Source organism: Bidens hawaiensis, unplaced genomic scaffold (assembly GCF_021521415.1).
Source record: "Bidens hawaiensis isolate Kalapana, Puna unplaced genomic scaffold, B.hawaiensis_p1.1 tig00041145_1, whole genome shotgun sequence".
Taxonomy (NCBI): domain Eukaryota; kingdom Viridiplantae; phylum Streptophyta; class Magnoliopsida; order Asterales; family Asteraceae; genus Bidens; species Bidens hawaiensis.
This window is the reverse complement of record NW_027497273.1, coordinates 22,072-46,102: the sequence shown is the minus strand read 5'-3', so window position 1 is coordinate 46,102 and position 24,031 is coordinate 22,072. Positions and strand designations below refer to the sequence as shown.

Sequence of the window (24,031 nt, the reverse complement as noted above, 5' to 3'; positions counted from 1 at the left end):
TCAGTGCCTCTTTGTTTGGACTTAGCTCCACCAGGTATGACTCTAATTTTGACTTCTTTTTTTATGTTATATCTATTAATTTTATCTTAGGAATCCCAATTGTTATAAAGCAACAAGTTTGATTTTTTTTCCATGGCCATTTTGTAGGGAAAGCTTGAATGGAATTATGTAACTAATCATTGCATTTATATTGAGCTAAAAGTAAGTACTTATAGAAGAAAACTTATGAGGCGAAGGTTTGGGTGATGAAGTGCGGTTCCAGTCCAACCTAAGTCACTTTCAGTAATTTGTAAGTGTTTACGGTTAACTTCAGTAATTTGTATGTTTATTAGAAATGAATTGTATTTGGGGGGTTTTTCTGCAGCTCTACATATGGTGAATTTAGAATTTCAGACTGAATCAGGTCGGGTCATACCTGATGTATTTCAGCGTCAGCAGATTGAATCGGACCAGGTAAGATCTGGCCATGCTGGTTCGTTTTTATATTTCGCAGCTTTTCTACCCGTACTTGTGTTCAGTTTCTGAAAATTCCAGATATGCTCTCACTGAAATTGTCAGTGCATTGATATCATATGTGTGAAAGGTGGTATAACAGTATTTGGCATACTGTTTATTATGAAAATTATTAATAACTTCTTTTGAGTTTTAATATTCTAAGTAGTAGTTGACAAGTTTAATTACTAATTGTAGGTTATCTTGGAGTTTTTGACTACAAAGTGAACTTATATGCGTAGGCAAAAGCTATTATGATGCTTTATTATGCTGCACATAGAGGTGTGCTTCTTCTTTCAACTCTAATTGTTTGATTGAAGTTACGGTTTTGCTCTTCTAATAATTAATAAATGACAAATAACAACATGCATGGAAATTATATATTAAAGAGTGGCAAAGATCACCTACTCTAAGTTTGGAAAATGGACGAATGGAAAATTGTGGCATGGGGTGAAGGACATAGTTCATGGGTAATTTTATTACTATTGTTATAATCATCATTATTATATTATTATCTTTCGCGTTTAATTCATACTGGTCAGATGGAACCAGTAAAACATTGTGTAGCGGTTCGGTTCTCTTGGTCAATGGCCTACTCGTTTAAGCGGTTCGTTTCTGTTGGTCAATGGCCTACTCATTTAAGGTAACCCTTTTTCAGTTTGTGTGCTACACGGTGGTGGATAACTGGAGTAACTAAGTTGTGTATTTTTCATGATTTATAAATACCACTCAAATATATGATGCTCAAAATGGCCTATTCACTTATATGTTAACTTGATGATGATCTTTTTATGTTTTGGATATAATCTATTATGTTTAAATTTTGCAGGATATGTTGAAGGAAAATCACATATTTAAAGTTCTCAACTCACTTTTATTTGAAGTCGAGCCACCCCTGCATGCATTCATGACTGGTTTGAATATAATATTTTAATATTATTAGATCTAAGTAGTTATTCCAATAGTCACATAATTCGCTGATGTTGTCACGATTTTCGTTCCGAATCGTCCGTACCAAATCGCGGTACGAATGTGTTCCGGGTTCTCGAATTTAATCAATAAATTGGCGTTCCAAAATCTTAATTCAGTCGTACCAAAATCTATTGGGATCGCGATCTTCATGATTTAGAAACACGTTTCGCCAATAAATTAGAAAATTGAACCGGAATTGTAACAAGAGAAGAAGAGAAACTGAAGGTTCTTTAATGGAGAATGGAGATTTAAAAAAAAGTTGATCTTGAGTTTACCCAATCAGAGATGGAGAATGAACATGACGGCGAATGTATATTAGGGTTTACATGTCTTCAGTACAAGACTCTTCACAACCATTTATACCCTGTCTTTTGTTTTTTTACCCTAAATCATATTTCAACCTTCATATTATAGCTTTTTGTTTTTTTACCCTAAATCATATTTCAACCTTCATATTATAGCTTTTTAACAAATTTAACCCTAAACTTTTACTAATAGTTTTTTTTATTGTTGCTTGAACTTTAGTTACCTATAATTTATGATGTAGAAAAACAATACTAAGTTTAACTGGTACATCGTACCATATTATATGGTATATCGTACCAGATCGATCCGAAATGAGCCTACCCTCTTCGTACCAAATTTTAGAGACCTAGTGAATTACGATCCCGTACCATGTTCCCGTACCGAAGCGTACCGCGAACCTTGTGACTATGGTTATTCCAGGCGGATGTACCTTGCATAGTATTGTCGAAGCCCTCAAAAGTTAGCTGGCGAAGTATTATTCTGTGCACTAACTCGCTATTGCTCATGTTCAAAGTCTAAACTGTATTCCAACATAATGCAAATTTCTGGACTATCGATTAATTCAAACATGTCAAATTCAAGTAAGGTTGAATTGGGTTTTCCTTTACATCTATGGTATAGTAACATGTCAAATATACTAATATATAATTCATTTGAACAACTTTACTGTAACGTATAGCCTTAAAACATTTGTTTAAAAAAATTAAAAAACATGATTCAACCAACAAAACATTTAATTTTATTACAAAAATCCTTAAACGCTATTCACAATATCGGTTGATCTACACATCAAAGTTTATGTTTAAGTTGAAACCTAAACACATCGTAACCGAAAACCCTATATATTTAAACAAAAACTATAATACAATGAATATGAAATATTATCAATACCTGAAAAATCATTAAAAATTTAATGATCATGAAAAAGATGAAAACAAGACACACAAAATGTCAAATATTAAACCACCTCGACCATCGAGAACAAAACAGTAAACTATACTTGAAATTAAACCCCACCCCAGTAAAATATAGCACATCTCGGTATAAAAAAGAACCTTGCCCAAACTGACACTAAAATCGACACCATAGTCCATGTAGGTTAATTTAATTAATATAAAAATATATATTCAAATAAATATAAATATAAAAAAACTAAATAAACGCACGTAACACGCGGGCTAAAACCTAGTATATGATATAGCGCTACAATAACAAAAACCCACTTTTTTAATAACTTGACACCACATAGGAAAAAAAAAGTATCATTTTGTAGCCCACGCGCTACACATAGCTAAGTGCGTTACATTGTTGAATATTTAGTAACAGCCGTCATATCCATAAAACTACCTACACGATTGTATCGCCGCCATTCATTCCCAAAATGACAACCACCAAAATTAGGGTTTCCTTGTACATCGCAGTTCTCCTTCTTCTGTTCTCTTCTTCTTTCTTCCTTGAAGGTATAATAATCACTTCCTCATTGCATCCAATTATTATTCTAATTCTATGATTCAATCACTAACTAACTTGTTGTACAAGTTTCATAGTTTTAGATCTCTTACTTTTAAGTCCTTTTGTAATCTCTAACTGAGTTTTAACTTACTTGACTTGCTTTCCTCGTTATTCTGAATTTATGTTTGTTTGCTTCAAGTGTTATTATCTGCAATTTTGATCAATTATTATTATTGTTATTGTTATTTGGAAGAAAGAAGACTTGTGGAATTTAATCAATCTTGTGTGATTTGTAAAGCCAGTTAGTTGTTGTTTTGACTTGGCAATCACTTTGATTCTGTTGTTGCTCTATAGTTGCCCGGTGTCAGTCTGAGTCAGATTCAGAAGATGCTGAGCTGGTTGCTGAAACGCTTGAGGAAGGAGGAGATCTTGGGATTGTCGACGATGATGTTCAGGACTTCGCTGGTGGGAATTATAGTCCAGCTCCAGGTGTAGAAACAGTATGCGTTTTCCCAAAGAACGCTGCAAAAAGTAAGTAAATTTCTTTTTACTTAAGTCCAAATTAAGGTTAATTGCAAATAGATTTATTTCAGTAATGTTAGGTTTTGGAATAAGCTCCCTAACACGTGTTTCTTATTTTTTTTCTTTTTCTGCAGCGGTAGTGGCAGGGAAAGAGACGGAGGTTTTAATTGGATTGAAAAATGATGGTAACTTATTACCACTTTGAGTCTGTAATTATCTTTTTGGTGATTGTAATTATACCATCAAATTATATAGTTAGTGGAATCGTGTACTATAAAGATAAAAAAACTGCTAACAGATAATTAATTAATATTACATTTAATCCTTGATAAAAACAACTTGTCATATTGTTAACTTCAACATCTCAAGAATGTATTGAAATGTTCATTTTGAAGTATTGAAATTGCTACATACTCAAGCAGCATGATTTATATACTTTAGTGGTAGCTGTGAGTTTATATTTTAAGCAGAGGGGATCTCACTTTCTTTTGATGCTTGATGATTAGGTGATCAAGCTATAAAGGTTATTGCGGTTCAAGCTAGTGTTCATCTCCCTTTTGATCACCGTATGCTGGTTCAGAATCTCTCTTCTCAGGTAATAATTCTTGTTCATATTAAAGCGGTTTCATTTCAGCTACAATTCTACAGCATAAATTTAATGTTAGCGTGGACTAATATTTCTATATTTACCCTTTGTTATGTAAGACCCTTTTTACTCCTATTTAACGTAACATCTTCCCTCAAGATTATGTCCTTTCTGGTGAACTATTCTAATATTTTCGTTAAAAAATAAACATAAAAAAACGCATCCAAACGTCTATAGACAGTTAGCCACAATTGCTGTCACCTCGTAACCTTCACTGTCACCATCTATTGGTCATCAGCACCGCCACCACTGCCACCTCCCTCATCACCACCACCTTTACTGCCGCTACACACCACCGTCGCCACCAACGTAGTTGACGCCGCTGCAACTATCGTTGTCGCCAATAGCGACCATATTGCCATAAAAACAAACACAGTGGGTGAATCCATTATGATACTTTTTCTCTACAATGACCCGTCTCAACCAAGCCCATTTTGGTCTGATTCGTTTTGACCCAGACACAGGTTCATTTTTTTTTATAAAAGTGACGACTCGTTTTGACGCCTAATCCACCCATTGTTCTAAGCTTAGATGTAACACGAGGTCATGCTCAAAAGATGTATTTACCAGCCGCCTTGTTATGCTGTAAACGAATTTGTTATTTACCGTCCATAGTTTGGACTTTTATGTTGTTGGGCTAATATTTATTTTTGATTACACTAGTAGTTGATCCAATCTATACTTTACTTATTTTGACAGGTTTTCAACAATGCATCTGTTCCTCCTTCAGTTCAAGCTGCTTTCCCTTATATTTTTGCTGTCAGCAAATTCTTACAGGTACATCTGGCACTTTTGCAGTCATGATTACAAAGTTATATTACTCCTATAGTAGTCTAATTACTATTTAAATAGAATTATATTGGAGGTTTTATGCATTAAAAATAGGAAAAATACAAGAGTTTCGAGCCATTATTATCTAGTCAATATTTATTTTATATTCTGTTAAGTAAACATAATTTCAAACGACCCGTTTCTAATTAAATGGGTTTTTGTTTTATTGAAGGCTGGAACATTTGATCTTGTTGGAACAATAATTTATGAGATTGACCAACTACCATATCAAAATACATTCTACAATGGTACCATTGAGGTTACTGAAGCCGGTGGTCTAGTCAGCATGGAGACCGTCTTTCTAGTTTCACTTGGAATTTCTCTTCTTGTCTTCCTTGGATTGTGGGTCCGTGGTCAAATACAAAATCTTTCCAAGGTATCATCGGGGCGCCTTTTTAATTATTCTATGTGCTAGTTATTTAAATAACAAGAGATTTTCAATACTCAAAACAAATGGTTGGTTTCAGTTAATAAACAGTTAAACACAGATTTAGATCATAGTTATTAAATGCGCTAGGCGCACTCAAGGCGCAAGGCGCAAAAAAAAACGAGGGCCCGAGAAAAAAAAGGCACACAATGAAAAATAAATACAAAATATATTTATGTATTCCAAAACTTGAATCACATAGTTTCAATGCCAAAAGTTATCCAATATCAAAAGTTCAAAAACTTAAAAATTATCCAATACCAAAAGCTAAAGTTTAATAGCATCAGCAGCCAACAAAAAATTTGCACTCACCAACTAATTGAAGTCAGCTCTACACATTTAAGATTAAATCGGACTACTAATTATGCTCTGCAATTTCTAGAACAATAAAATAATATTCTAGATTAAAAAGTCCACCTTTAAATTTTAGTTTAAAGTTTAAATCATATAATGAGAATTTAGCAAAGCAAATTAAACTAAAAGAAACATCATCCAGAATTGTCAATGATCATATAGGAAGGTTGGATTACATTAAGTATATTTGACTTTATTTTAGGTAGCTTTGTTAATAAAAAATCAAAATAAAATCATAAAAAATTCAAAAAAACTGAAATTGCTCCTAGAATTGCGCCTTCTCTATCTAGAAGCGCTAAATCAGCGCCTCACTTAAAAATAGCGTCTAGGCGCATTAGGCGGTCGTTTTTAATAACTATGATTTAAATACTAGGATGCAAACGAGCCAAGCCAAATTATTTTAATATTAGGCATGTTTGGCTTGCGAGCCATCTCGAGCTCGATAAGTGAAACTCCGGCCTGGGCTCGTTTACTAAACAAGCTTATTTTAGGCTTGTGCTCGTTGAAGCTCAAATCGATTTGCTCGTTGACGCCTATTAAATGCTATCCTACAATTGTTTTATTATAGTTGATTGTCAACTGAATATTTAAAATCAAAGAATTACTTTCAGAAAACTAATCTGAAAACCCCGTAATACGAATGCATACTCCGTCCTCAATTTATTTGTATATCATGTTTTCTTTCTATTTTCTCATGGGGACGATCTTAATGAATATATGATTATGAATTTAATAATTGTATTTTGCTGTTATTATAATATGTCTGTAGGTTACAGTTTTATATTATTTGGAGATGATTACTCAAGTTTCTTGGTTTTAAATTTTGTTGCTTTTTACTCAGAAAACAAAAAAGGCACCAAAGGTGGAAACGGGAACTCGGACCGTAGATGCATCTATGGATGAGTGGTTGGAGGTTGGTACCTCTTACTCGAAAGTTTTCTTAATTTTGTGTATATCATTATTTTACCAAATTCCAAGTTCTATTTTCTCCAATAAGTTCATGCAAATTTGAACCAAGTTGATGTTCTTTATATTTTTGTTATTTAAATAACTATACCTGTTTTTACCTTGAAAACACACCATCTAATCATCTATATCGGTTCACAATGCATTGTCTTTAGTTTATAAATAATTTGTGTGTTAGATATGATTAAATGTGTTTTAAGAGCACTGATTAAGTTTGATGTGTTCATTTTTAGGGAACTGCTTACACTCAGTCAAAGGCGAGCAAGTCAAAGAAGAAGTAGATGATTGAGGGAGGGATACATACTTGCAACTGTTGTAGAATGAGAAAGTTACTTTTACTCAAATCATTTCTTGGAGATTTTGATATGTAAGCCTAGTTAAACACACGTTTAGGCTATTTAATATTTAGCATACTTATTTACCAACTTATTTGGTTTGAAATGTCGACTGCGAGCAATATGGGGTAATGTATGTACCTAACGACTAACACAACTCACGGCTCCAGGTTTAGCTTAGATGGGTCCGGGTCATTTTGGGGTTTAGGTCAACCTGCCAGTTTGTGGGTTGACAGGTTAAAATTTCAAAACTATTTAGGGTTGTTTTGTTTTTTTTTTAAACTTAAATTGGTAGGATAGTTTATACCAAATTTTTTTAAGTGAAATAAGAGGTTGTTCTTAGTTTCGTCACTCGATATTAATGTAAACACTAATGGCCCCTCTTGAGTGTTTCTCACACGTCTACCTAATAAACCGTTACTGATTCTGGTCAGTTCTATCAGTACCGAAGTTGATACCTAGAGCCGCCCTACCAGAGCTAGAGTTGAGTCAGCTGACTAATAAACCGTTACTGATTCTGGTTAGCCCCACCGTCCTGAAGTTGATCCCTGGAGTTGACCTACCACTGCTAGAGTTGACCTCTCAATATCACTACCAGCCTCTACCAAGTCCGATCACCTCATCAGTCGTTCACCTTGACAACTCTATCTTGATTTACTATACTCAAATGCTTAGTCATGGAGCGATCCAATAAACCAACCCCAATCGTTTCCATAACCAAACAAACGAAAAATAGATTAATATTTACGAAAAATGACATGATTTTGGGCATTTTTGTTTGATAATTTGCGTGAAATCTTGAACCTGGTTGAAAGCCTTGGGTGTTAACATCTTTTTAAGACATTATTCATTATTGGTAACAAACATTGATGATCATAGATAATGGAGTGGTATTTTTTTATGGAAGAATTAAGTCAAAGCATCACATCTTCAACTACAAAAGTGGTGTTTGGTATTCAATTTAGTCACCCAACGTTTTTGAAGGCCCTAAGTGAACTACGGAGTCAGGGCACTTTTAAATTGTTGTAAAGAATACATCAAATTAATTTAAGAGAATGCCAATGATAAATTAGGACTAATAGGCAATTCCCTAAGCAAATGTGTAACATGCCTAATAGCATTTTCTTTTCCATTTTTCTAAAGCTTTTTCTTCATTTACACGGTGTTTCTGAGTCTCATTTAACAAGGGAAGGGGAAGGAAAAGAGGAAAATAAGAAGAAAAATCATATTCCAAGAACCTTTTAAGAAAGAGAGGGGAGGGAAAAAGGCTATAAAATTGAATTATTAAATAATAAGAACTTGTCACACACTTAACAAAATTAGAAGAGTAGAAGAATGGCCAATTGAACACACTTTGTTGCATGGTTTCGTATAGTATAATCATTTTTGAAACAGGATGTCAAACATCATAGAACAACTTTGGTAGCAAATTCACCATTTCGTCCGTACGCATTTTGGTCAAATCCCATCCTAACCCCAAGTAAAATGACCTTTTCTTTCAGAAAGAGCCGCCATGACCTAGACCTGTTCCAACCTGTTACCCTTGCACCCGTTTTGGGGACAAGGGGGATTAATTCCACATAATAAAACAAAACTTTCTTCTCTTAAACATTTTAACAAACGGGTAAATAAAGAAATCTTGAACTTCAATTATTCATAGGAAAAAATAAACTCTAATGTCAATGCAAGAAAGAACTAAGACAAAAGTTTTAGAAAGGCGCAAAAAGGGTTATGTACACAGAGTTTACCTTAAACAATACTTGAGTGATGAAATCTAACATATAGTCCCCATGTCCAACAATTCAAGACTTTCAATGCACACAGTCATGCAAACCATGCTAGAAGAATCAATAAAGTCCAAAAGTTTAGAGCGTTGGTGTGTCTCCGGATTATAAGCAACGATCCCCTCACAGAGATGGTCCAATAGTATTAATTGATCATCGTTAGCGGTATAAAATCTATCCGCCACATTCTTTTGACACGCATTCAATTTGAAAGCAACAGACCATGAAGCAGGGTTGCCATACTCTCTCATCACCCAAATCCAAGTGCTATCATCTTTTGAAGACATCACAGCTAGACAACCTTTGATGGTTGACACTACACTCTTTTCCCAACTTGGTTCTGCCAACTCGATTTTAGAGAAAACCTCGGAGGCCAAGTCGAATTTCATTATAAAATGACGGTATCCACAACAGCCATACCTGAATGCAACACAATGTGATGCTCCCTTGAAGAGACAATGGTGCGAAGACGCAAGAGAATCCGCTGTAGGGGAGGAGGCGATGGCACGCCAAGTGCGTGTCTTGATGGTGTAAACATATGAACTATAATGCTTGCCGTTGGTTATCCTCAGAATCTTGTAATCATCGATGATTGGGTCAAAACCGAAAACAAACTCGAATTCGCTGCAATGATTACCCTGCCAAATAGGAGGATCAGGTACGGTCACCTTACGCCTAGTTGAAGGGTTCCATAGAATAAGATTCTGCCCATAATATTTACAAAGACACAGTATTCCATTACACGAGCCAATGACACGAAAATCACTAAAAGGATGCGCAACTGGTGTTATGCGGGCAGTATTGGTATTATTATTATTATTTTTATTATTATTATATGGAAATTGGTGATGTAATGTGTAGAAGTGTTTTTTCTGAATTTTGTGTTTGATCATGACCTTTTCGGGAGATCGAAGAGTATGCAGTCGGATGAAATCTGGGCAACCGATGGACGTGTATAATGCTTTGGAAAGTGATCTGAATCGGAGAAGGGATTTGGTTGGTAGTCTGGAGAAGATTTCAACGATCATCTCTTCACACAGATCGCACAACATTGTGTAACTCTCACTCTACAAATTAAGGGCACTAAACGATTATAATAATATAATCATGCAGATCAAAATTAGGGTTATATGATAACGATCTCTATAATCTGTTTGGCGGAGGTTTTTTTTTTTTGGAAAGCACAGACTTTCTTTTAAGTTATGCCCAGTTGTCTTAACATGTTGGCTTAAACAGATTCACTCTGGCTTTAGAGTTTGGCTTGAGCGATCCTACGGGAAACCATACCGTTGGCTACCATTTGATAGTTGTTGTGCCACCACAAAAACAGAACTCTCTAGCATATCACACGATGGAATGAAAACGTGGGTGAGCTCAAGATTCCAATTGATAACCTTGCAAGACCTAGCTTAAATCATTCATTGCCACATAATCCACCAAAGTGACACAAGTTGTTACGAATCTTATGGGCCCAACCCAACAGTCCATACAAGCAACCCAAATCAAATGGCCCAAACAAGTTAAACGCTTCAAGTTATAAGCAAAGTCACAAAGGAGTCTATGAATGAACTTATGGTGAATCGGTTCTAGTCTCCCATCTCTTTTCTCTCTATATTCTCTATAAATTTGTATGGAATAATGAAATAGTGCTTCACATTAATCTATCCAACCCTTTATATAGGGATCAATACAAAACTATAATCATATACAATCTCATAAAGATATGCTAGATATATTCCATAAATATATCAACTAATATTCCCCTCCAGTTTGAGCGGCAGTATGACGAACGGTTAAACTGTCACGAAAGGATTCAAATAGCTGACGAGATAACCCTTTAGTGAAATATCCGCGAACTGAAAGGCGGAAGGTACATGAAGAACACGAACATGACCTATCCGAACTTTTTCCCAAACATAGTGAATATATAACTCTACGTGCTTCGTGCGTTGATGTTGAATCGGATATGAGATAAGTAGACGGCAGACAATAGACAATAGTGGCTTTGGACAACGGAGTATACAATTCAAGTAAAAGTTTACGGATCCACGTAGTCTCAACAACGGCGTTGGCAACACCTCGGTATTCGTCCTCCGCACTAGACCGAGATATAGTAGGTTGCCGTTTCGACGATCAAGAAATCAAATTATCTCCAAGAAAAACACAATAACCAGAGGTTGAGTGTCTGGAGGGCAGCCGCCCTAGTCTTCATCAGAATATGCTTGAAGCTCGTTGATGCAAGACGGTGTAATACGAATGCCATAATCAATAGAGCCGCTGATGTAACAAATAATCCGTTTCATGAATGATAAATGAGTTTTCGTAGGAGCATGCATAAAGAGACACACCTGCTGCACAACATAGGTAATGTCCAGGCGCGTAATTGTGAGATATTGTTATGCTCCAGCTAAAGCCCGATATTCCGACCCGTCTGTCAACATATCCCCGTCTGTGGCACTTACTTGGCCGTAGTATCTACAGGAGTAGCATAGGGTATGCACAAGGTTAAACCAGCGCGTGAAATTACACCCTTAGCATAGGCTAATTATGGCATGAAGAGGCCCTTATTTTCACGAGTAACAATAATACCCAAAAACTGGTGTAGAGGTCCAAGATCACTCATAGCAAATTCACGAGAAAGTGTGGCAATGATTGTATATAGTAAGGTGGGGTCCGACGCCGTAAGGATAATATCATCAACATAAAGCAATAAATAAGCTAGTTTACCCCATGAGAGTAAACAAATAGTGAGTTGTCACACGTGCTGCTACGAAATCCATGTGCAATGATGTAACTAGAGAACCGAGTATACCAGGCACGAGGTGCTTGTTTAATCCCGTAAAGAGATCGTTTGAGTTTACAAACTTGTCGTGGTGCATTATTGACTGGTGACTCGTAGGGAAGGCGTTAAACGAGCTAAAAGATATAAAGGCATATGCTTGCTTAACCAATTAATTTCATGGAATTATTTGACTATGATTACTCGTATAATTGCAGGTAGGAAGAGATAAATGATGAAATCACGAGAACGTGGGCGAAAACGGCGAAGAAAACGGAGTTGAAACAAGAAAGATATGAAGAAAACGAGAAACTGAGCAAGAGCTCCACCGTGACCCATGGTGTTGACCGTGGCCCACGGTCAAACATGCACTAAAACCACTAAATTCACCATAACGTGGTCATTCTGGTCACCGTAGTTGGACCGTGACCCACGATCTCGACCGTGGACCATGGTCTGAGTCGTAACTGCAGTTTTTATTCCACTTTTAGACGGTTTTGGGGTGTCTTTTCATATATCTTTCACTTGGAACGAGTCTAGGGAGATTTTGGGTGTGCAAAACATTATTTTGGATGTTTGCAATAATTTGTTTGTGTCTTTGATTCCTATGATCAATACAACTGAAGTGATGATGATTCACCAAACCATTAATTGATACTCTATGTTATGCTTTAATTTCTAGAATAATAACTTTGCAATGTTTGTTTAGTTTCTATGGTGTTTGAATAATTGTTTGCAAATTGTTTCTTGTGTTTGATCTATTCCAAAAACCATACGTTCTTGGTGCCATTGGCAATTGAGATATCATGTGAGGAATTAGGTTGAATATTAGTTAATTGATTATTCGGTAACAACCTTGCATTATATTAATCCAAGTACTTTGTTACCTTTTATCACAATCAAGTAATCAAATATGAACTATGTCTATGTAGTTCTTTCTAGTAAGCACGAACATTAGTGTAGATTTAAACCTGAAATATAGGGTGGTCGCTTTCTCTTAATCGATTTATTAATCTTAATCATTGTTTGCAAGTTCTTTTGTTTCTTTTTAGTTCATCAAATTCAATCAATCAAAATCTAAATTTACTTTGTTTGCAATTTAGTATAAATTAATTAGTTGATAAAACTACTAGTGAACACACATTCCACAAATTCTCTGTGTTCGATGTAACACCCCCGCTAAAGCGGAATACGCCCGAGTGTGACGTCCAGATTGCTCAAAACACATGTGACACTATTAAGTGACAATATTATCATTAATTAATTTAAACATCAAGTACACAAGTTTATAACAAGAACTACAAAGAAAATACAAGAACAATTAACAACTTGTCCATTTATTAATATAACCTAAGTTCTAGTGTCTTCTCCGTTTCATCCTCTAATAATTGTACCTGTAACATATATATAAAATAAAGTCAACTAAATGAATAGATGGTGAGTTCACATAAGTTTTGATATAACTACATAAAAATCTACAATTTCATGAACAAGTGTAAATGAGAAAGTAAGGTCCTTTCCAGTTGGGATTGTGTACCAACGTACTCGAATTATACCGCAAGTAAGTGTCTTTTCCGTTGGTAAAAACCAACGTACTCGGATCAGGGGGCGGGGTCTATATTCCACTCATAACATCGAGGTTCTGAGTGCACAAGGGGGGGGGGTATGATCATACATAATGAGGAAACCATGAGCACGTAATCTTTGAGCTAAGTAAGCAAATAAACACACAAGTCCATGTAACGAATTGTAGTTTGTAAATAATAAATAAATAAAATTGTAATTTGGATAGGATATATATGCTACCCCCAAACGTAAAAGCGTGAAAAGGAGTGTGAGAAACTCACCTTGAAGTTGAATACAAACTTGAAATAAAATTGAAAGCGTGTAAAGGAACAGAAGAAATTGTACTTCACGAACTTGAATAAAAAGTACATAATAAATTATCAACTAACAACTTATAAAAGTAAATAAATCAATTTGTCAGAAATTAGAAGTGTTTAATGTATGTTTTATTATTTTTTGAAGTTTGATATTATAATATTATTATTTCAACGCAATGTTAAGGATTTATTAATTTAATATTTTTAAATTACGAGGTTAATACTAAGTTTGAATATTATAACGTTTATGTAGTTTGGATGCTAACAGTATATTTTGTTTTGACAAACGAATACGTTAACGAATTATAAAGTTTAATGAACGAAAATGTGTATACAAATATTTATATATATATATATATATATATATATATATATATATTAAACGAACTTGACGAGTTTCGAGATTTATAACGTGCATGAATTATGGATTTTTAGTGGTATTTTAGTTTGAAAATAACTATGTTAGCGTATTATAAAGTTTGACGAAATAATAGTTATTAATATAATATTAACCGGGTTTCTAATGAAAACTTAACAGAAACGAAAGTCGTTTTTTCTAAGTTTGGTTTTTGAATGAAAATGCTAAAAATAAGTTGAAACTAATCGCTCACAAACCTAAACCCGACAAGAACCGAACCCGTTCTCGCGCAATCCTAATCCTAACAAGTAAAAGCTATGAGACGAATTTACTTCCTATCACCTCTCAGTGTCTAAGAAGGTGCTTAACTCGCTTAATTATACCAATATACACTCAACAAAATCATACGGTTGATCCTACCGCAATCAAACTCTAAACACAAAGTAAAGAATCAAACAAGCTACAATCAATCAAACCTATGTCAACCAATCGAAGCAAGAGGTTTATGAGTATAATTAGAAAAATCACAGCCACTAAACACAACCTAATTCAATATTAAACCAAACTTTCAATAGCAAATCAAGTCATATTGATCAAACAATCCACTAAACTCATTAAAACCTAACAATAATCATCTATCCTAGGTAGAACAAAGAGGTTTAGCCAATCATAATCAATGAACAGTAGATAAAATAGATATAAATGATAAACATGTTCATATAAATCTGATTACAAAAGGTTTGAAGGATTAAAAACCAAAAACGAACTCACAAACGTTAAAATAGCCAAAACAGACAACCGGAGGATAAAAGATTGAACTGTAAGCTTGTCTTCCTTGGTTCTTACTCTAGAGCAGGTGTGGTGGCTGGAAAAATTATGTAAAATCATTCATAGGGTAGTAGCCCTTTATATATATGTTTAAACACCTCATTCCTAATATAAAATAGGTTAAAACAAGTCCACAAGGCCCACTAGAAGACAAAATAGATGGGGTGGCTGATTCATGAACATTCTTGGTAGCCTTTGGGACATGTGGGACGTCGCAGTGCGCGTGCATAAATGCCTCACCTGGTTGCGTAGCGCGGCCAGGTCCTGGGGTACTCGTTTCTTCGTTTTCTAACTCGTTTATCTTCAAACGTGCATATTGGCTTCATCCGAATCCCGTTTGAGCTGATTCTTTCTTCATTAAACTTTTTTTTTTCACTCTCTTCAATATGGGACCTATCATATACACATACATTTAATTTCATGCAAGAACAAGTTATATTCGTTAACGGTTTAAGCACAAAAACAACACAAAAATGGGATAAAACACTATGTGTTTTACAACACATCAATCATATATAAAGCTTAAAAAAATGAAAACAAAAACTGCCATGACCCGGATTCGAACCCGGGTCCTATGGAACACAAACATTACTTAACCACTGGACAACTAATTACTTACCGGTCCTTGGAAATTTCTTCCCGAACACATCAAATATCCCCACACTTGAACCTTTTTCGTCCCTGAAAAAGATTTATGCAATGGAATCATAATCGGAAAACTGATCTTAAAAACATATATAGATTATTTTAAAGTTAAGAGAAACGCAAAAACCGCAATTGCCGATATTGTTGTCCACTTAAACCCATGCCTGATCTTTACCGGGACAAATAAGATCCAACAGTTTATATTACTCTGTGGTTTACACAATTAAGACCCGCTTATTTTAAGCTTTTACTGGACCAGACCACCCCAACTTGACTTAAACCTCAAAATCAGCAGATTTAAAATTTTTATTGGTCTTTTTTTTTCATGAACAGTTAAGACGATCAATGGTATTGTTTATCCACCTAAGTTTAAGCATCAAAGTTTACAAAGTAGTCATTAGATATGATTAAGGTATAATTAATTAATTAGCTAGTGTTCCCCACAACATGACATACCCCCGTTATCAAGCAATGCCCCGAACCATCACCATAGGTGAGCATGCAAAATTTGAACTGTAGGGTTTACATGTAGCGTGTCCCTTGTTGTCCATTTCTTAATGGTAATGAGACGCGAGCAAGGGACCCCACATGGCTAACATCGTGGATGATCAAGTCAGTAGTGTATTTGTACTTTTAGTATGTAGTGATCATGTTTATTGACTTATGTGGCAGAAAACTACAGGTTTGCTCTTTTTTTAGCTTTATCTTAAATATTCACAATCCCGCTTAGGAATTGTAAATACCCAGATGAATAGATTGCATACAAACCCATGGTCTCCGGACCCGAAGCATCCCATCAATACAAGAATTAAGGTTATAAAACCATACGCTAATGAAGTGTAAAACACTAAAACTAAGCACTTTAAGATTATATCACCGGCTACACGACATACTCTAACGTTAAACCTACCCAAGCATCATATGATAACGTATTCAACTTTAAAATTCATAATATTTTAACATTCACATTTCATACCAAAAATTGAGGCTTGAGTATGGCCCGACCTTTCATTACTTATCTTCCACGGACAAAACGCTTTACCCACAAAAGATTTCTGTTTACCATTTAATCAAATTTCCCTTTCATTCTCAAGGCTGAGCCTACCGACACATCCCAAGTTAAGTGCATTTTCTTTTATATTATCTCATATTATTAGTAGTTTGAAAAACCAATTTCCGATTTTACTATCCTCTTCCATAGTTGCAAAAAAAATTCATTAAATTTTTGGGACATTTTTCTTTTAAGTTTTCAATCAATTTATTTTTTCAATTTTTTTTACTTTTGCCGAAAACATCAATTTCCCATCCCCACACTTAAATTTCACATTGTTCTCAATGTGAGACAGGAAAAAGATAAAAATAAAATAATAAAGAAAAATGGAACAGACTCCCCTGGTAAATAACTGTGTTCGTGTGTCCTAAGTCATGTTCCGTGCCCATCAATACGATATCGTCACGTCAAATCATGAAGCAATTTGCATCCCCACACTTGCTTCAAACCCCAGCTCATAGACCATCTAATAGCCAACCACAGAACAACCCGCAAGAGAGAAAACACCTGAAATAGCAACAAAATAAAAGCAAAATAAAATAATAAAAATGAAACATATTACCGGGTTGCCTCCCGGGAAGCGCTAAGTTTACAGAATAGTCTTCAGCCAGACTTGTTCCTGAAACCTCAATCAGGAGGCTTCTCCTTTATCCTCTTCCCATAAATACTCAACACTTTCCTCTTACTACTGGTAGGGAAGTAACCAACTGCAAGTAAATCCGAATTCAGCTCGAACCACCAATTCATGAATTCCCCCGAAAATGATTCAGTAAAATGAGGTGGGGAATTCAAACTCGTCATCAAGCCAAGATCCTTGAGCCCATATATCCTTATTCTAATTCTTTTAGCCAAATTTTTAAATCTCGACATGTCCCGAATGGAGATTGAGTACGGTTCATGTTTTGGTTTTTCACATTCAAAGTGTAATGGTGGAAAGACTGATTCACCAACCACCTCATAGCTCTCCTCACAAGGCTCATTCTTGATCCCCACACTTGGCTCGTTATACAATAGATCCTCAAGCAACTTTAAATTGCCATGTGGGTCAAATCTCCTTCATCTGTCATGGTAAAATCCATCAATTCTTCACCAAACTCACCCCTAAACTCGTCCTCCCAAGAGGGAACATACTCCACCTCTATTTGCTCCACCATTCTAGTATCCTCACTCTCACTTAGGGGTTCAATAAGCGTTTGAATAAGAGGTGAATGTGGAACATATACTAAATCATTCTCAATAGCAAATAACACATCGTCCATTATTGATTCCAATTCCGGGGTGGGCTCTACTATATTCCATGGCAAATCTTTGTACGCTAAGAAGTTCCCCATTTGATCATATGCAAATTGGTATGGAGGAGGCTTTGCGAAAAGTGATTCCCATGGAGCTTTCCGTGCCTCGACTTCTATATTTCTCTTCTCATAAGCATCATGCACCCAGTGATTTCCACCACAAACTTTACACTAGTGTTCTCCAACTTGTAGTATGAACATCTTCGCTGTAAATAACACTCAAAAGAAAAGGATCACGAGCACCAGATAAAAATAGATAAAATAATTAAGAATAACAATAAACTAAAATAAACTAAGCTAATTAAAATAACTAATCTAATCTAAATATAAACACGGAACAACTAGCAAACAAGGTAGGTCCTAAATCGAGTCGTTCTCAATACGCCTCAAATCGTGTCCCCGGAAACGGCGCCAAAAACTTGATGTGTGTCTAATGAATGCTTTTCCAATGGAACTCATAACTAAGCTTTAAATTTATAAAACAAAACTTGTATACCCTCAAGCTTGTATACCCTTCAAGCTTCCAACAAACACCTTGTTATGCTAGGATTTACACTTGAAAACTCTTTCTTGTTATCCCTTTCTTGGCCGGAAACTAGAGAGGAAGAAGAGAGAGTTTACTTGCTTCTTATATATGTGTGAGAGTGAGATGTGAGCAACCAATGCACCACACAAATTAACCGATTAATTCTTGTGCATGTCTTGGAAATAAATAAAACAATTAAGTGAGTAGAGAGATTAGGGGTGGGGGGGGGGGGTGGGGAGTGGCAGCCCACATGGGTTCCCACCCTAATTCAAAACTCAAGTAATATATTTTATTTACTTATGTTATATCATAACATAACATGCAAAATCCAGTATGCATTGGATGTTGTTATTTAACCAACTTAAATAACATGGTATATGCAAAATGCAGTAAGTCTTGCATATTGATATATTAGCAACTTAAATAACATGATATATGCAAAATGCAAAATCTCTCATAACATAAATTATCCATATAATTTATTTATTACACAAGTGAAAATATTTAGAAACCCAATTTCCAAATATTTTAAGTGTTGATATTTATTTGTTAGATAATATCTTAAATAAATATCACGGTGTTTGTCTAGCTTGTTATTGGGTATGACCCGACTTGGATCATAACGTACTAGCCACATCAACTCTAATATGTGTTTTGGGTAGACCGATTCCAACAATCTTCCACTTGTACAAGATACATAGAAGATTGATGCAAATAGAAAATACCGCCTAACAACGGTCTACTACCCCTAATACGTATGTCGAAGTGCCATTAAATAACATCATCCCCTTCAAGTCCCTTACTTGAATATGATTTAGGTGAATCTATCATTTATCCTTTTGTCACAGATGTCATGTCAAATCTAGAGACACAGAGTGATCATTCTCTATTGATTTAACTTAGCAGGCCTTAGACATCTTACTCTCAACGAATACGAGGGTCAAATCCCCTTTTGAGTACCTACGTCTCTCACAATCACCTCGTACCATACCTGATCTTAGCCTTATGTACCGTCATGTTTTAGAGCAACGAAGAACTAAGTCAAGGCATAATGTTTGGTGAATATCAAGACCCAATATGTATCTCAGGTCAAAGGATACTATAATATTTGCCTTTACTCAAATTTACTTATGACCACCAATCACAAGGATTCCATGTAGTAAATTTGAGGGAGGGTCAGTCCAATATTTATATCCCATAAATATCTATGAACCTTGGAAACAAACCCTTTCTCTATATTCATACCTTATGAATATCCACCAATCCAAGTTCATAATAGTCTTACCTTCATATTTGTTCCCATAAATATGAACGACTACGCACATTTAGAATAATTGACTTATTCATGGATTTAAGCATGCTAAAATGGAACATAACTCAAAATGTCATAGTCATAAACCATATTCATGTGAATGAGTCAATATAACAATTGTTTCGATATCCAAATACAAAATATATAAAATCAAATCACTAGAATATCGAAGTCCTAAGGCGCAAGTATGACCCTCATGCTTTGGCCTTTCAAGGAGCTTCGTGAGTGGATCTGCAATGTTTTGATCAGTATGAACTTTGCGAATACATATCTTTCCTTTTTCAAGTTCATTCCTTATGTAGTTGAATCTCCCCTCAATGTGCCTCTTCTTTTGATGTGCACGGGTTCATTGATTTAAGCAATCGCACCCTCATTGTCACAAAAGATCTCTAGAGGGTCCTAAATGGTATGGACTATCCCTAGGTCGGCAATGAACTTCCTTGTCCATGCAACTTCTTGAGCTGCCAATGAGGCGGCGATGTATTCTGATTCAGTGGTGGACAATGCTACCACATGTTGTTTTGCGCTCTTCCAAGAGACCGCCCCACCATTCATAATGATGACATATCCCAATTGTGATTCAGAATCATCTCAATCAGTTTGGAAACTCGCATCCGTGTAACCCTTTACAACGAGTTTCTCCTCACCAGAGACATATATTCGAAACATATCCTTAGTCCTTCTAAGGTATTTCAATATGCTCTTAACAGCCATCCAATGGCTACTTCCCAGATTTTGTTGTGTAAGGCCCCGTTACCGGTGCCCTACTTTGGACGTTGGATTTACCCATAAATACAGTTCATACTATCAGAGTTAATAAAAACATTCGTGGAATATTAAAACATTCAAACCATTACATTACATGACCATTAATCCTTGCCTTAACAAGCATTTCAATTATTTAAACATAAAACATTGTATTATAGATATCATAACATAACACTTCATTGAGATGCCAGTGCCTTCAAATCCATGCCATGTGCTTCTCCTCAAGCAAGTTGCCGCATTCTACTCACCTGCGTGTATACTAAAAGTCAGGTACGCTAAGTGAGTTTTAGTTAATCAGGCGACATACAATACATTCACATACTAGCATATGCACCCGGAGGTACATACCTTCATATTTTCCTACATACTTAATTACAGACGTACTTTCATTCTTTCTTTCATACTTACATACATACTTTCATTCATACATATACGTATTAAAGAGCATTCCGCCCTATAACCTTTGCCGATATTATTAGGGTCGGTTCCCTACGTTCGCCGATATTATTAGGGTCGGTCCCCTACATTCGCCGATACTATTAGGTTCGGTTCCCTTCAGTCGCCGATATTATTAGGGTTGGTTCCCTACATTCGTACTACTATAACATACCTGTCCTTTACATACTTTTCTTGACAATACGTGCAATCTCCGAGGAGCGTTCACGTGCCATCAACATATCATACATACATTACTCATACATCATACATATTCGTACATACATCATACATATCAATCATACCTTTAACTAACACTTGATGACACATGAAATATCCGAAGATCGTTCATGCACCGTCAAGCAATCGTCATACATAAATCTTACAAGGCATACACTTACCACCTAAGGTAAGTGTATTGACTATCACATCGAGTATGCACACAGCCCCGAAAACATAACAAGGAAGTGGGGCTAGAAACTCACCTGAACTCTGTTACGTTCACCGTTAATAGTTATTATATTCTTTAGCTGTGCACGACTAACTGTATAACAATTACACGTATCAATTAACTATCACTACCCATATCACGTTCTAGTCTAATTATAACCCTCAACGAACGGGGGTCCGGGGGCAGCGCCCCTGGAAGCGGGGTCTAGGGGCGGTAGCCCCTAGCAGGGTCTAAGGGGCAGAGCCCCTGGCTGGGGTCGAGCTGCCAGGTCAGCTTGGAAAAATTTTATTTCCATTAACTGTCTTAACACATTTTCCACTAGGATTTTTAAATTGTTTTCTAATTCGCTAACTCATTTCTTATAATGAATTAAGCCTGATTCTTTAACTAATTCGTTATCCTTCATGATCTATTTCACTAGTTGATTCGTTATTATGGTTCGCTATCTCAACATGGTCTGGTTCGTTACTTGGTTCTTAACGAATTGGGTTAATAACGAACTGCTCCTTGTAACGAATTGAACCCTATAGCGGGTGACCCCTCTATAACGAATTGGACCTTCTAATTCGTTATCTCCTTTAACGAATTGCTATAACGAATTTGGGTTAATTCGTTATCCTTTTGATGCAGCGGTAAAATGAGAATGAAGATTGATCATGTTGATTCAACGAATACCGTGATGAACTTCCAAAACCTTAAAATCCCACTCAAAGGTCAGGGAAATTGAAGAGAAAAAGTAATTATTATCAAATTCAAGTCTGCCTTTTGAAATTACATAACCAACATATAAATAAGAGTTCTATTACGAAATAGGCCTAAAACGGTCCATGGGCCAAAGACAAACCCAAAAACAAAAACATAAAAAATGCTGAAAAAACAATAAAAGGCCCATAATTTTATTTAGGAGTCATTTTTGGGCTTCGGACAGGGGCCAAACCGCCGTAGGCCGTTGGCCACAATGGGCTCCTCGTCTCAAGCTTCGATTTGACTGGTAATAGGCCTGAAACGGAGCTTCGTGGGCCAAGTTATGCCGTTTTCGTGGGCCACCTTTGGAGACACGATCATGGGCCTCCAAATATAACATGGCCTGTTCGTCAATACTTGGGCCTTCATCACCTTTTCCTTAACGAATCTGGACGCTAACGAAGGCTAGTTTGTTAAGCTTCCCTTAACGAATCTACTATCGAATCACCCATAGTTCGTTAACTTCCCGTTAACGAATTAGGGTTAGGTCAGAGAATGTTAGAAAGATTCTCTGACATTCTCTTACCTCATATACTTTTCTGGCGCCGTCGCCGGAAAAACGCAGTTTCGCTAGAAAAACGAGTTTTGACTTGTTTTTCACCGTTTTTCACCCCGTTCGATCTAGATCTGAGCTAGGGTGATCTCTAAGCTCATATTAGGCTCGGTTTATACCCGATTCCACCCGGATCTCGTGACTTAAACGTTTTAACGGTGTCGGCTCGTCGTTTCGCGATTGGATCTAACGGGTTTAGATATCTACAACATCATACTATCATTACCTCGGGTTGATGCTCGGTTTCTTGGTGATTTCGGCTAGAGAGATAAACTAGAGAGAGAAAGAGAGCTTAAGTGTGTGTTTTGGTGGTGTATGGAATATGTGTGAAATGACTAATAAATGGGGAATTAAGGTTTATATAATTATGGATCATGGGCTTAAGCCCATGGTTCTTTCCTGTTTCTTTCATAACTCAAGTCCACAACCCATATCCATTTAACCCAACACTAGCCCGACTCATAATAACTCGTATTTTCATTTATTAACCGAAACTCGAGAACCGGGATGTTACAAGTCTTCCCTCCTTAAAGAGGTTTCGTCCCCGAAACCTAACTATTACATAAACAAATCTGGATAAAACTTGCGCATCTCTTCCTCGGCTTCCCATGTAGCGTCCGATCCTTTGCGATGCTTCCATATCACTTTCACTAGAGGTATAACCTTGTGTCAGAGTTGCTTTTCCTTGCGATCAACTATATCGATTGGTTGCTCAATGTAATTCAACTGTTCATCAACCTCAATGTCCATTAATGGCACGTGCGACGTGTCATCATCCAGACATTTTCTCAGATGAGAAACATGGAAGGTCGAATGAATTCCTTCTAACTCTTCGGGCAAATCTAGCTTATAAGCCACTTCACCTACTCGATCTAAAATCTTGAACGGTCCAATGTACCTCGAACTCAGCTTTCCTATCTTCCTAAAATGAATAATTCCTTTCCAAGGCGAGACCTTGAGCATCACATTGTCACCAACGTTAAACTTGATTGGTCGTCGCCGCTTATCAGCATACGACTTCTGTCTATCTTGAGCAGCTTTCATTCTAGCCTTGATCCGATCAAACTTTGAAGAAGTTTCTTGAACAACTTCCAAACTTCCCATCTCTTTTTGACCAATCTCTCCCCAACATACCGGAGTTCTACAACGTCTTCCATGCAACATCTCGAACGGTGGCATACCAATACTTGAATGGTAGCTGTTGTTATAGGAGAATTCTGCCAGATGCAGATGATCATCCCAACTTCCTCCAATATATAAAACACAAGCACGTAGCATATCCTCAAGGGTTTGGATCGTCCTTTCAGGCTGTCCATCGG

The 24,031-nt window shown here is 36.1% G+C and overlaps 2 protein-coding genes and 1 long non-coding RNA gene across 3 annotated transcripts; 2 read left to right on the top strand and 1 right to left on the bottom strand.

Moving 5' to 3' along the window:
• The first annotated feature begins 268 nt into the window (after positions 1-268).
• On the top strand, positions 269-1,005 carry LOC143592678 (uncharacterized). The gene is made up of 3 exons (XR_013145960.1): positions 269-453; positions 691-774; positions 882-1,005. It is a non-coding gene; the product is annotated as an uncharacterized LOC143592678 (long non-coding RNA).
• Positions 1,006-3,143: 2,138 nt separating this feature from the next.
• Positions 3,144-7,393, top strand: LOC143592677 (translocon-associated protein subunit alpha-like). The gene is made up of 8 exons (XM_077072544.1): positions 3,144-3,230; positions 3,577-3,753; positions 3,879-3,929; positions 4,251-4,339; positions 5,090-5,167; positions 5,394-5,597; positions 6,844-6,915; positions 7,202-7,393. The coding sequence occupies exons 1-8, from the start codon at positions 3,152-3,154 to the stop codon at positions 7,247-7,249; spliced, it is 798 nt and encodes a 265-aa protein (XP_076928659.1). The 5' UTR covers positions 3,144-3,151; the 3' UTR covers positions 7,250-7,393.
• Positions 7,394-9,077: 1,684 nt separating this feature from the next.
• Positions 9,078-10,139, bottom strand: LOC143592679 (F-box/kelch-repeat protein At3g06240-like). The gene has a single exon (XM_077072545.1). The coding sequence runs from the start codon at positions 10,137-10,139 to the stop codon at positions 9,078-9,080; it is 1,062 nt and encodes a 353-aa protein (XP_076928660.1).
• Positions 10,140-24,031: the final 13,892 nt, after the last annotated feature.

Coding starts and splice junctions, on each gene's coding strand:
- LOC143592679 (XM_077072545.1), bottom strand. CDS start 10,139: ATGTTGTGCGATCTGTGTGAAGAGATGATCGTTGAAATCTTCTCCAGA.
- LOC143592677 (XM_077072544.1), top strand. CDS start 3,152: ATGACAACCACCAAAATTAGGGTTTCCTTGTACATCGCAGTTCTCCTT. Junction 5,168..5,393: donor CTGTCAGCAAATTCTTACAG/GTACATCTGGCA, acceptor GTTTTATTGAAG/GCTGGAACATTTGATCTTGT. Junction 5,598..6,843: donor AAATACAAAATCTTTCCAAG/GTATCATCGGGG, acceptor CTTTTTACTCAG/AAAACAAAAAAGGCACCAAA.